Source organism: Calonectris borealis, chromosome 3 (assembly GCF_964195595.1).
Source record: "Calonectris borealis chromosome 3, bCalBor7.hap1.2, whole genome shotgun sequence".
Classification (NCBI taxonomy): Eukaryota; Metazoa; Chordata; class Aves; order Procellariiformes; family Procellariidae; genus Calonectris; species Calonectris borealis.
This window is the reverse complement of record NC_134314.1, coordinates 105,850,008-105,863,416: the sequence shown is the minus strand read 5'-3', so window position 1 is coordinate 105,863,416 and position 13,409 is coordinate 105,850,008. Positions and strand designations below refer to the sequence as shown.

The following is a 13,409-nucleotide window of genomic DNA, read 5'->3' as shown; positions in this document are numbered from 1 at the left end:
AATATCATACCAATCTACTAATAATGGAAACAGTAGAAAAAACATTTCTTATATGAAAGAAAAATGCAGGACTGCTAAATTTTAAAAAAGTTTCACGTATATGTGTACATGTTTACACAGGTATACATATATATATTTGAGGGAATCTCTGTCCCAAAGGTATGAATTAGAATAAATAGTGGACTCTATCTCCCCTTTTGTCTCCACAAATGTTTTCTGAGTGATACTAACTGTAGATAGCTATTATTGGAATGAAATAATGGTTGCCAGGTCTAAGTATATTCCTAAACTGTTTGATTAAATTGACACAATTTTGTTTTGCAGCTCATCTTTTCTTTCTTTGGAAGGGAATGTAAGAGTTCCGCACCACCAAACAGATAAAGTACATTTTTAATGCAAATTCCTAAGCTTAAAAATTATCATTAGATTTCTGTCCATCAATGATTAAACTAAACAATCTCACATGTTTTTGTTTATTCTTCTCATATTTGAAGGCTGTAAGCACTTAGGTCTTCATCCATCCTATTTCACTGAAGAATCTAAACTGGAGACCTAACATTGGTATGCTCTTTATATCATCAATACTGAAAGACAGTGGGACCGCTTTCCCTCTGAGCTTGGCAAAGTATTGAAGAGCTCTGCAATTGCATCTGTGTCTACTATTTACAGAGACAGTCAATGGCAACTAGGGTCCTAACTTGCATACCTCACTTACGTGTGACAAATCCAGGCCCTACCCTAACACTACTTAACAAGATCACCCACAATAAAAAAGGAATTACACATTCCTGCTTTTATTCAACGTTGTTCTAAATCACAAGTCAGCCAAATGCAGAATTGCTCATGTAACTGTCTTACAATCTTATCTTTGCACCAAAAGTCAAAGCCTGTGTCACCATCTAGGTTCTTTTGCAAATGGATTTGCCCTCTGTTTTCTAATCCTGATTAGAATAATATGTACTAGTTCTGCTATTACAAGTGATGAAAATGTGTTCATCCCTATTCACAAAAGCATAGCCATAATTTAGTGCTTCAATCCAAGTGTATATTTACGTGCTTCCCTAGTAAACAAAAGATTCTTTCCTGAACTGGGGCCTTCTTGTCCAGAAGACTCCTTTCTTATGCTTAAGTGGAATTTCCTGCATTTCAGCTTGTGCCCATTGCATTGCCTCTCACCCTTTCACTGGGCACCAATTCCAAGGTGACACTGCAAGGTTGGCTCTCTGGGGAGAATTATCTTGCCCTCTCACTGACTCTGATGTTGTTGACTTGTATCTGTCTCTGATGTTAATATACAGGTGTCCCTACTAGTTTACTTTAAGACTATGATTCCAAAATATATTTGAAGCCTTTTGTGTATAAACTGTTGTACTACTTTCTCTTCTTCTATTTAAAAACATGTTTGGGGATCACCTACAAATGTGATCTGATCCTGATTGGTGTTTTCCTTTTCTTTAAACAGTTAATACAAAGTGACAAATTGAAAGGAGAACCAGAAATTTGATTGAGACTAGATTGACAGAAGGAACCAACACATGGTCTAAGTTGGGAACACGCACTTTTTTTTTTAATAGAGCAAATAGGCATTTGCCTAATTCCTATTAGACTGGGACTATTTAAAACTGGTTACTGAGTTGAAGCTAAACTATTTAGGGTGGTGTCAAACTACATCACATAAAATATTCACTTCTTTCAACTGCATCTCCTTCCAAAGTGAGCTGAAAATATGGCCATCATGCATGTTGACTTCATATAACAATGAAATGTTACAATTCCATTTGCCTTAACAAATGATTTCTTGACTTTGAGAAATATTATAAAAAGAAACACTGATGTACAGTTTGATTCATGTTCTGGTGTTTGCCTGGTTTTAAAATTCATACTTTCCTGAAGGTCATGCAAAACTTTCAGAAACCAGTACAATCAATGTAACTAAGTTATTAAGAAAACTATAGGAGTGCAGTTCTTAATTTTAGCTTGAGATTAGTATTAGGAAATGAAGATTTATACCAAAGCACTTATATTTAGAATATAGAAAGGCACATAACTTTAGTCATGTAACCACCATTAATAGTTATTTTTTAACTTAATGTATTTTAACAATCAAAGGAAGAGGCACTACAGGAGTAACAAATGAAATACTAGTAGTGATGCACATATGGACAGCCAATATGATGAGCCTCAGCCTTTGTTATTTTCCGCATCAGTACCACTCACATTTCACAATTTTGAATATAATCATTAAAATGATTTATTGTCAAGTAATCATGGGTATTTTGTGCATATGCTTTGCCTTGTTTGCTGGCAGCAGATACCAATCCAATTATTATCAGCGGACAAATTTTAAAGTGACCAATTTTTTTTGTATTTAAGGAACTATCATGTCGAATGTATCATTGCGTTTCATAACCAGGAGTCATTACAACAGTTATTAGCAAGAGTTCAATGCAAACATTAACTGATCCTTTAACTTAGAAGTTGCATTAAGCTGCTGAGAAGATTTTTGTTTCTTTTTAAAATATTCCAAACTCAGCCACTGATCAAGTAAAGACAGTATAACAACGAATATAGGGAATGAACTTGAACTTTGTCCACCCCAAAACATATAATACTGAACATAGCAGTCTAAAGGGAGAAAAAGGTGTGTTTTTATCTGCTACTTGCATGGCTTTCAGGTTGGCCTCCAATCCTGCTGTCTTATTTAGTCCTCTCCAATCAAAGAGACAGCAAGCGCAAAATGAAACATTTGAGGGAAAAAGATGGTTTTCTATGCTGATTGCTGTACAATTTGTAAGCTTGCTGATAAGATTCTGTTTCTCTAGAGCTCTGGCTCATATTGGATCATTCGCAAGACCTGAATTCATGGTCTGATTTAGAATGTGTGTATTAAATGTGGGCTTGCACAATTTTTTGTCCTACATTATTCCACAGGCTTCAGACTGGGCAAAGGCTTGTCAGTTATATCTATCTGAAGAGCAACACATGAACCGGGCTTTATTGGTTAAAGACTTCTTCTTATTTCACTTTTATTTTCAGAAATATGTTTCAAGAATGGAAAGCTTAGGGGGTTTTATGATGCTAGCTATCTCAGCTTGGTTATTACAGGAAATCTGTGCTAATTTTAAAGACTCTATCTTAAAATGTAACTGTCAGAGCATTTTTTAAGAAGAGAGGGGAAAAGAAGAAAGTAATAAAGAGATGAGGTAAAAGACCTCCAATTTCATAGATGCATGGAACAATTGAGGTTGGCAGGGACCTCTGCTCCAAACCATTGCTCAAAGCGGGGTCAATCAGAGCAAGTTATGCAGGGCCTTGTTCAGTTGGGTTTTGAGTACCTCCAAGGATGGAGACTCAACAAGCACAGCTTGCACTCCCTGGGCAACCCATTCCAGTATTTGATCACTGTCACAGTAAAAAAAGTTCTTTCTTATCTTTGAGTGGAATTTCCTGTATTTCAGTTTGTGACCACTGCCTCTCATCTTGTCACTGGGCACCAATTCCAAACGTGGTTGCAGGCTGCCCTCTGGGAAGAATTATCCTGCCATCTCACTTACAGGGCACCACTCAGAACCGTGCAATGGACAGTAGGCACAGTGGTGATGTGTTCATTTTGTATCTTATCTGGGCATCACTGCTTTTTCAATCTTTATATATAAAAATAAGTCTCTGAAGTGACCTCATTTTGTTTAAAATAGGAAACTGATTACTATCAACAAAGAAATTAGTATTGGAACATGGGGTGGTCAAAAGATTGCTCCTTACAATTTGGGGGGATTGAAAAATGTGTAAAATGGCCACCATCAGGTCTTTGTCCTGCTTAAGCCCTCTTAAAGACCTAATGATCAGATGCCAAAACCTGATATGTTTCGTATTTTCATCTTGAAAGACACAGAAACACATAAATGACCTTGTGTCTGAAGCGAAATTCACCACTCTACAATGTTTTAACTGTGAAAAATTGTAGAACTGGAGGGGACATCACGAGATGATTTCACCTAAAACATTGCCTGAACCATATCTGAGTCATCCATGATAAGCATTTCTCTAACCTGCTCTTAAAAACCTGCAGTAGAGGGAGTTCCACAACATCTTTTGGCAGTATGTGTCAATGTTTCACATGAAGTTGATTTCTTCCTTCCCTTTTCCCAGTGGCTGCACGGATCCTTTCTTTTCGTTAACAAATTTTAACATACATTAACATTACCATGTTTCTCTTCTCCTACAGAAGCTTTTCTAGATTAAACAAACCTTCCCTAAACTCAGGGACAATATTCAACTGAAGTCCCACCTTTTTTAAAAGCAGAACCCAATCCAACCATGCAGCTATCTGCCCTGTATTCAAAAATTAGTGTTTTAGAAGGTAGACTGAAAACCATAGACTGAAAGGATGACTCATAATTTGTTAGTTAAACCAGGTAAGTTGGAAGAGATAAAATCTTTAATTACATTACTGATAGACTTGGGGGGAAAATAGACAAGCTTTCAGGCACACAAGTCCTGCTACTTGAAAACATAGTTTAGCAGGAGGTATGGACTTTAGCCTGTAATATATGAGTTATTATGGTTCATTTTTTTTTGCTTTTTCTCGACTTGTCTGTTTTGACTGAAACACAACAATTTAACTTTAACAAAATTAACCAAGCATAAACAACCAACAAGTTTAAAACTATTGTAAAATATTAACATAAATTGATAAATTAGTGAAGTAAACTACATATTAAAAACTTGATTGTTTTATGTTTAAGGGCACATTAGTTTCTTCTTAATCACCTAAACCTGTTAACAGAGGTTTTAGCTTGTGTGCTATCATACACTTTTGCTATCTTCAAGACTGTCAAGGGAATTAGATTGACTGTGATCTGCTGTGTGCCTTAAGGCAAAACCTCGAATACTTCAGGGTTCATTAAGTAAGAAATTTAAACCACTAAAACATAGAACAGCAACGTGTAGACACATTGGCTTATTTTATTTTCAGAATTAAAAGTTCTGCCAGGAAAAAAAGCATCTTGAAAAGCTCCAGTCCTGCAATTAGCATCATGCAGGCAGGCTTCTGCATGAGCAGATCTCATTGCTGGTTTGGGGACTAATACTCCAGAGCTGCAAACACTTAAACACTGACTTAACTTGACCGTTATGAGTAGGCTTACTGAAATTAATGGTGCTTTTCATGATAGTGAAGTTAAGTATGTGTCTGTGTGTATAAAGGATCAAGTTTCAGCTTTTTAATTTCAAGATGAGTGAATTAATTACTTCGTATGTATTCTATAAATAACCAAAGAAAATTTTTAAAACTAGTTTTCTACCTCCACCATTTTTCTGAAGTATCTTCTGCTTTGATAACCTCTCCACCACTTCTGTATAAAAATCACCATTTTGTTCAGATATCTAAAATGAAATATATTAACAAACTAATTATTATTTTGAGACTTTACAATGTAACTTTATTTTTTCCTAATATTAAAAATAGCGTATAGTGTATTATCCATACTTATTCCAAACAGATGGCCACGGCAAACAAACTTTATACATATATATGCATGCATGTATACATATGCACACACATACACGCTTATAACCAATATATACATATATTTATACATACACACATACTTTGCTTTTGGAAAAAATGGGTTACTGCAAACTTACCTGTATACTATTTCAGTTATCATTACAAAAGTTTAATGAAATAGCCTTACAAATGTAATTTGCATGATAGATGATTGTATTTTCATGAGTGGTTTTAACCGCCATATCTGACCAGTTCAGAATTTTTTCAGTCACATGCAACATTTTCACAGCTTTGCGCTTTTTAAATATTTGACAAAACCCACAGATATCTGAAATTTTTAGACTACTTTTTTGCTTTTATAAAATTACACCTAGCTTAATTGTAAGTAAATCTTTACTCTGTCCTTACTGTATATACTTCATTATGCCACTAAAAATTCTGTAATTGACGTCTCACATCAATTTTGCAGAAAATAATGTAATCATTACTTTGGGACTGCCTACAAAAAGCTATATAGGGGAGCATTCATACCACCTAACTAGGGACATCAAATTTAGAATCCTTGCAGTACAGCTAGAGTCACTGAGTGGAGGCAGTCTTTTCCAGCAGGTAAATCAAAGGACCTAAATGAGAGGGTAATTCAGAACACTGACAACTGGCTACATCGAACCTGTGCTCCTAAGTCAGACACCACGTCCATCTTTGGAAAGAGGACACTGAGCAGGATCACTCTATATACAGTTGCAGAGAAAATCCTCTTCTACACTTAGCTGATTTAATTCTTCTTACGTGCTCATTACAATTACATTGTTCTTCTTACATTGGTACTAAATACAAATGTGCGTTTGGAAGAACATTTTCCTACAGAATACATTGACAAAGATGCTTGGGTTTTCACTTTCTTCTGCAGCATGCTGTTGTTACTCACATGCTGTAAACAGAGGGGCACTAACCAATCCTGTCTTTTTAGGGGCTTTTAACATTGATGGCATAGCTGATATTCCTCAGAGGGCTGAAATACCGTGTTTGTTTGCCTGCTGAATGCTTGCATGTGATGGCTGCATTCTGTAACACACTCAAACCAGCAATGGAAAACAGACTACCAGTGCTTTTTTTAACAAGTGCACATAATGGCTGTAACGTATCTTTTTATGAAGAAAATATTGGCCATTAAGTGATTAATGTTATTTAACCTAATAATTCTTTAGGCTTGATACCCTATGTCTGGATGATATATAATGACTTGCTACAGGCAAGAGGTCAAACTAGAAGATGTAAAAATCCCTCTCCCTTGCAGCCTTAATTTTTATGAAGATACAGAAATTCAAGCATATGAGTTTGACCAACTGGGCTTATAATCATAAAAAATGGAGGAGGGCCTCCTGGGAGAAGGGACCAACCATAATTGGTCAACTCCAAAAATTTATATCAGTGTCGATATGGCATTTTACAGAACAAAGTAATTGTACGTGATCTCTGTTTTATAAATGGAGAAAATTATGTAAAGAAAGATTTTTTAAAATGACCTGGTCAAATCCAGTAGTAGAACTTAATTTCCTACAGTAAGAGTCCAGTTACCATACACTCACTAGGCAATTTTTCTGTAACATCCACAATAACAGAGATAAGAAAAATCTCTGCAAACAGCATATCTGAGGGACATCTTTTTTTTCCAGTCATGCTAAGATTTCTTAAACAATACTGTGTATCTGTTCTGAAGATGGATTATTTCCATGCTACTTATTAGCATCATGCCATCTTAATTTTATGCAGTTCTGAAAATCAAAAATTATTATTTCTTACAGTGGCACAGCATATATTTAATTCTATTTTAAAGCAGAATAATGTTGGGGTTTTTTTTTCCAAATGCTCCCATTTTAATAAAACTAAGTAATACCATGAGAAATTTTGGGGAAAGAATCAAGATTGAAATACGAATTAAAATAGGCTTAATATACTACCTCAGATAGGCTCGGACTCTGCATCCTCGAAACCAGCTCTGGATTTTGACAGCGGCTTTGTACTCTATTTTTCTGTCTTCATCTACAGATCTGAAAATATAAAAAGTAGTAATACCTGTCAGCATGGTAATTTAGTACCAAAGCAGAAAAATTCTTCTAAATATGTCTTACTGTTGCAGTTTGTGATCTTTTTCACCAGGTTTTTCACTTTTTAATTCTACATATTTCAGCATATTATGAAGACAAAGATAGAGTATTGCAACTTGTAGATGATGTAAGGTTTGGGAGAGCGTACTTCTTATTCCCATACAATACTGAATATCCATGTCAGCATGTCATGGGCTTCTTCTGTTGTAGGTGAAATATATGGATAATGCTTTAATGATAATTAGGCTTGAATTATAACAAAAATCCTGTAGCTGTATATAAAATTGTATATCTGCATGAATATTAAATAAATTAACTGTGGTCAATATTATCCTGATAAATATCAATTGAATTAATAAGAAGCCTATATTAAGGGTGACATCTAGTTCAAATACATTGTTTTATGACCGATACAAAATATTTTATTCGTTTATTACCTGAACAGTGATAGCATCAATAATGGTGACAAATACACTCCTTGTCTGTAGATTTTCTTAATGAATATGAGCTGATCTTACAGGGTGAAAGTAGAGGATTTACACCTTTTAGCTAGTTTCTTAGAAAGGAATTTAAAGAGGAGAAATATGAAAAAGAAGAAGAGGTGACTGAAGGAAAGTGAGATGTAAATGTAACTTAAAACTATTATGAGTTAGAACAACAAAAGCATAGGAAAGAAAGTAGATGTGGAAATTTCCAAATTTTAGAAGGCTTGGAATGTCAGGATATGGAATCTTAGTGTGATTTAAAAGGAAGTCAGGAATTGGAAACAAATGGTGTTAGTAATTTGGATAGATTCCAAAGGGATGACCATGGGAATCTTTTCCACAGAATTATAGTAGTCAATGCAACAGTTTATTGAGTCTTGACAGGATTTTTCACAATGGGAATTCAAAGACACAGATTTTGGAGATAATGTAGAAATGAAACTGGCAGCATATTGGCATGTGCTGCAGACAGGCAAGGAGGGAACAAAAGGAAACAAAAGAATTAGAAAATATGTGAGGGTTGCAGCATTGATTTATATAGATGCTAGAGGAACCAACAAAAAAGGGAGGATACAGAGAAAGATGAAGCATTTGTTACATGAGAAGAAAGGTTATCTAGAAAGAGATACTGGTGATGCAGCTGAAGATGCAAGATAGATGTAGGTGGAGAATTGATGACTTCAAGGAGATTTGCAAGAACTATATAGCTGTCAAAGCTTTCTGTCAAATGACATAGTACAAGGAAAAGGCATGTGCACAAGTGGGAAAGAAGCACAAGTAAAAGGACCTCATCAGAAAGTCAGAAAATAATTCCAAGAGATAGTCCCGCTTGCCTTCTTTCTGTGATTCTGTCTATTAGGAGAATAGTGTTTGTGACAAAGCTAAAAGTCCTGTAAGGAAAACCATTAATCTAAAAGAAATTAAAGAAATATATGAATCTGGAAGTGACTTTTCAGAGAGTTCAGGAGGAAATCATTACTATGATAAGTTTCAATGCTTATTGGGGTAGAACCCAGCTATGAGATCACCCCTAGCTTTTATTTACTTTTTTGTTTGTTTGTTCAAAATGTCAATAACTATCAAGTCTTTGAACTTAAAATTGTATTTTAATTTTCATGGATTTTTTGGTATCCCATTTTTATTAGGAACATATTTACTAAATACTTTAATTTGTTACACCTGTCACCAAAAAACAACTAGGTTACTATTAGTTAGTTTTCTTAACTAGTTGATACTAGTTAGGTCTCCTAACAAAGTGTTGTGTCAACATCAATTGCCTCAGTAAACACCAACAAGATTAATTTTTATGTGATAAATTAGGATTATCCTCGCTATATTTCTTGAAAAATGAAACACAGATTTACTACCAGAGATCAAGAAGCATTAGCTCCGTTCTTTTTATATCATCTGGTGCAGCATGTGCTCTCAAATCACATTAAGTGGGCACAAATTTTCATCATCATCTGACACGCATCAGACCTGTCCAGTACCTGGAAACTGTGAGAGACTTTTTTACCTAAGACCACAAAATAAGTCAATATCAAAGCTGGCATTTATGCTAGAGAGCTTCCTTGTTCCTTTTTTGTGCAGCTTCCTAGACTTCATAGGAAGCAGACACCTCCAGAACACTTTTACCTAGAGATAAATGATTTTGATTAAAAGGGTATGAGCAATTTGGCCCTGGACAGGAAGCCATTACAGCCTGGAAATGAAAGGGATGTGGGACTGGTCGTGTCAGAGGTGACAGCTCCAAAACCAGTCCTACCCACTTGGCAATGGCAACAGCTTGCTTCTGGAAGAGCAGGAGCCTTCTCCTCTATTACTCCCTGTTAGGTTTTTTAGTTGGCATTCTGTCTTGCCTGGTTGAGTCAGTTTAGAAGTTTTTGTAAAGTTTATTGAAGCAGACCAACAGCAGACTTTTTTTTCTTACAGTGTGGTTCCACAAACACTTTCAACTGGCCCTGCCAGCAGAAGAAGTAGTTTGGGGCATAAGTTGCTCAAGCTGGTGTCTGCTTGAGCAGACACTCTGATCAGATTGCATAGTTGTCATATTGTTTGAATTAAACTTTTAGAGTCACAGATACTTCTCAAAGACTTTACTGAATGTTAAAAAAGCATACTCAAGGTCAGCATCTGACATACAGATGTTACAGTAAATAAAATCAGGTTCTAGAATGAGTAAGTGATAAAACTGTTTAATACTTAAAATAAGAGAATGCACTACAAATCCTGTATATTCTAATGCTTATCCTGACAGTGTACTTTTCAAGGTGCAGGCTTATGGCATTTTTGCATTATGCCATCATTGGGCAAGTCCTTCCCTAGAAAGGTGCTTTCCCTAAAAAGACACAGTTTAGGAGACCTCATACCTCTGACATGAACAGAGTTCTGCATAAAGCATGACAGGAACATTATAAAGTTCAGAAAAACATTATTAAGGCAAACCTGTCTAACCATAACCAACAGGCAAGATACTACAGTCATTAACCTGTCTTGATTTTTAATGGAACAGGTGTAGAGTCCTAAAATAGCAAATCCATTTTGAAAGATAAAGAAAGTTTTCTAATTTGGGGATTTACTTTAAGGCACTTCAATTACTATGTTCCTCCCACAGCAGTAATTGCTAGCAAGAGTACTGTATTGGATTTGCGTGGCAAGGTTTTGGTAGTCGGGGGTGGCTACAGGGGTGGCTTCTGTGAGAAGCTGCTAGAAGCTTCTCGCATGTGCCATAGAGCCAATGCCAGCAGGCTCCAAGATGGACCCACCGCTGGCCAAGGCCGAGCCCATCAGAGACAGTGGTAGTGCCTCTGTGATAACATATTTAAGAAGGGCGGAAAAATCCTGCACAATGCCAGCAGCAGTCATAAGAGAGGAGTGAGAATATGTGAGAGAAACAACTCTGCAGACACCAAGGTCAGTGAGGAAGGAGGGGGAGGAGGTGCTCCAGGCACTGGAGCAAAGATTCCCCTGAAACCCATGGTGAAGACCATGGTGAGGCAGGCTGACCATGGAGGTTAACGGTGGAGCAGATATCCACCTGCAGCCCGTGGAGAACCCCACGCCAGAGCAGGTGGATGGCCGAAGGAGGCTGTGACCCCGTGAAGAGCCCATGCTGGAGCAGGTTCCTGGCAGGACCTGTGGACCCGTGGAAACAGAGGAGCCCACGCTGGAGCCGGTTTGGTGGCAGGACTTGTGACCCCGTGGGGGACCCACGCTGGAGCAGTCTGCTCCTGAAGGAGTGCACCCCATGGAAGGGACCCACGCTGGAGCAGGAGAAGAGTGTGAGGAGTCCTCCCCCTGAGGAGGAAGGAGCGGCAGAGACAACGTGTGATGAACTGACGGCAATCCCCATTGCCCATCCCCCTGTGCCACTCGGGGGGAGGAGGTAGAGAAATCAGGAGTAATGTTGAGCCTGGGAAGAAGGGAGGGATGGGGGGAAGATGTTTTAAAATCTGCGTTTATTTCTCATTATCGTTCTCTGATTTAATTGGCAATAAATTAAGTTAATTTCCCCAAGTCGAGTCTGTTTTGCCCATGACAGTAATTGGTGACTGATCTCTCCCTGATCTTATCTCAACCCACAAGCCTTTCATTATATTTTCTCTCCCCTGTCCAGCTGAGGAGGGGAGTGATAGAGAGGCTTTGGTGGGCACCTGGCATCCAGCCAGGGTCAACCCACCACAAGTACTTAGGTAAATACCTTACTACTTTAAGTCAAGCTGCTCTGGAGGGTCTGTGCATTCTAGATGTTCTACAGAATTCTGCTTTCAGGTCTTGATTGATAGGTGAAGAAAGAAATATTTTTCTTTCATCTTAAAATGTGTTTGACACATATGGAACTAAATCCTTCAGGTCTTACTCTTGAAGGTATTTGCAAATAGGGCAACTCATACAAAAAAAGGTAAATACTCAGTAATCTATATTCTTCTGCACCTTCTGTTGCTTCAGATCAACTCTTTGGGGAATCTGGTATTTCACTGCAGAATACTGACTTTATAGAGTAAGTAACCGCATTTTTTACAGTATCATGCATTTTAATCTGAATGCCCTCAAATTATTTGTGGTCGATAAGTGACTGCACAGATTACACTGACTCATGTTCTCACTGCATCCCAGATTTGGCAATTTTAACAGATCTATTACATTATGTAGGTAAAGCATAGTTCTGAAAGAGAAATTAAAGCTGTTTGACTTCAAAATACAAATGCTTCAAAAATACTTCAAAGACCACTGCAAATTTGACACACTTTAATGCCCAAAATTTATTTGTTAAGTTTAAAATTTTAATAAGGATCTACCAAAATCTCTAAACAAGATATTCTGATTTGTTTCAGGATTTTACTGACAGCTGCATTGAAGTAGTCCAAGATTTTCACCCTAAAGAACAAAGATCAGATTACTGATCAGCCCTTCAGTTGCTGAACTGGACTGTTTGAAGCCTCTCATTTAAATTCTCAGCTGAAAATCCGAATTTCAAGAAGCTGATGGATTATAACCTATTCTTAAAAGGGAAACAATTCATTTTTGGAAAGCTCTGCCAAAAAACAAATCCCCAAACATCAAGCATGCTGCCCTCCAATGGATTTCCATGTCTGGCTCAGCCTGCTCTTTCTAACCTGAAATATGTGAAATACAAGCATAGTCTTCTGTAACTGCTGCTCGTTTAGGGAACTGCTGTGTGTACAGCCACAAGAGTACAAGCTAAAGTTCAGGGGAAGAACAGGAAAACACAACACTTTATATGCAGGCAGGACTTGAACTCGGTGTAACTTTGGGGGATGTTCGGGAGCTTTGATTCATGCTAATGATGTTGTAATTGGATTCTAAAACAAATGATTCATTATTTAGTAAAGAAATAAACCCCTACAACTATGCTAACTATATTTTTTTTTCTGTTTGACTATTAGCATTACATGTACAGCAGCAGCAACAACACAGTTGAATAAAAGGGTTTACAGGACAAATCTATGCAATATTAAAATAGGTCTTAAAACATTTTATTTTCTAAAATCTGATCCAGTAAAAGTTGGCCACCACCATCTTAGCAGTCAGAAAACTCAGCAGCACAAATTGCCCGACTCGGTGAAGAGAAGGGTAACAGGTGATCTGATCGCTCAGCCCACTGCTCTCTAAGTGGGACATTTTGGATCTTTAGCAGAATAAACACCTCCCTAACTTACTAGAAAAGGACAAAACATGTTCCAGGTACTAGAAACTCAAGCTTAATCTAATTCAGAAACGAAGCTCAATTTTAAACAGTGTGGATAATAAACATCAACTGGCTCAGAAGCTGGGGGGGGTGTCTCT

The 13,409-nt window shown here is 37.1% G+C and overlaps 1 protein-coding gene across 1 annotated transcript in view; it reads right to left on the bottom strand.

The window, feature by feature from the left end:
- The window catches only part of SPATA17 (spermatogenesis associated 17), a 95,379-nt gene that overhangs the window by 81,338 nt on the left and 632 nt on the right, over positions 1-13,409 (bottom strand). The window contains exons 2-3 of the mRNA XM_075147096.1: positions 7,471-7,560; positions 5,304-5,385 (exon numbers count right to left, since the gene is read on the bottom strand). Coding sequence (XP_075003197.1) covers positions 5,304-5,385; positions 7,471-7,560 — 172 coding nt within the window. The remainder of the gene's footprint in view (positions 1-5,303; positions 5,386-7,470; positions 7,561-13,409) is intronic.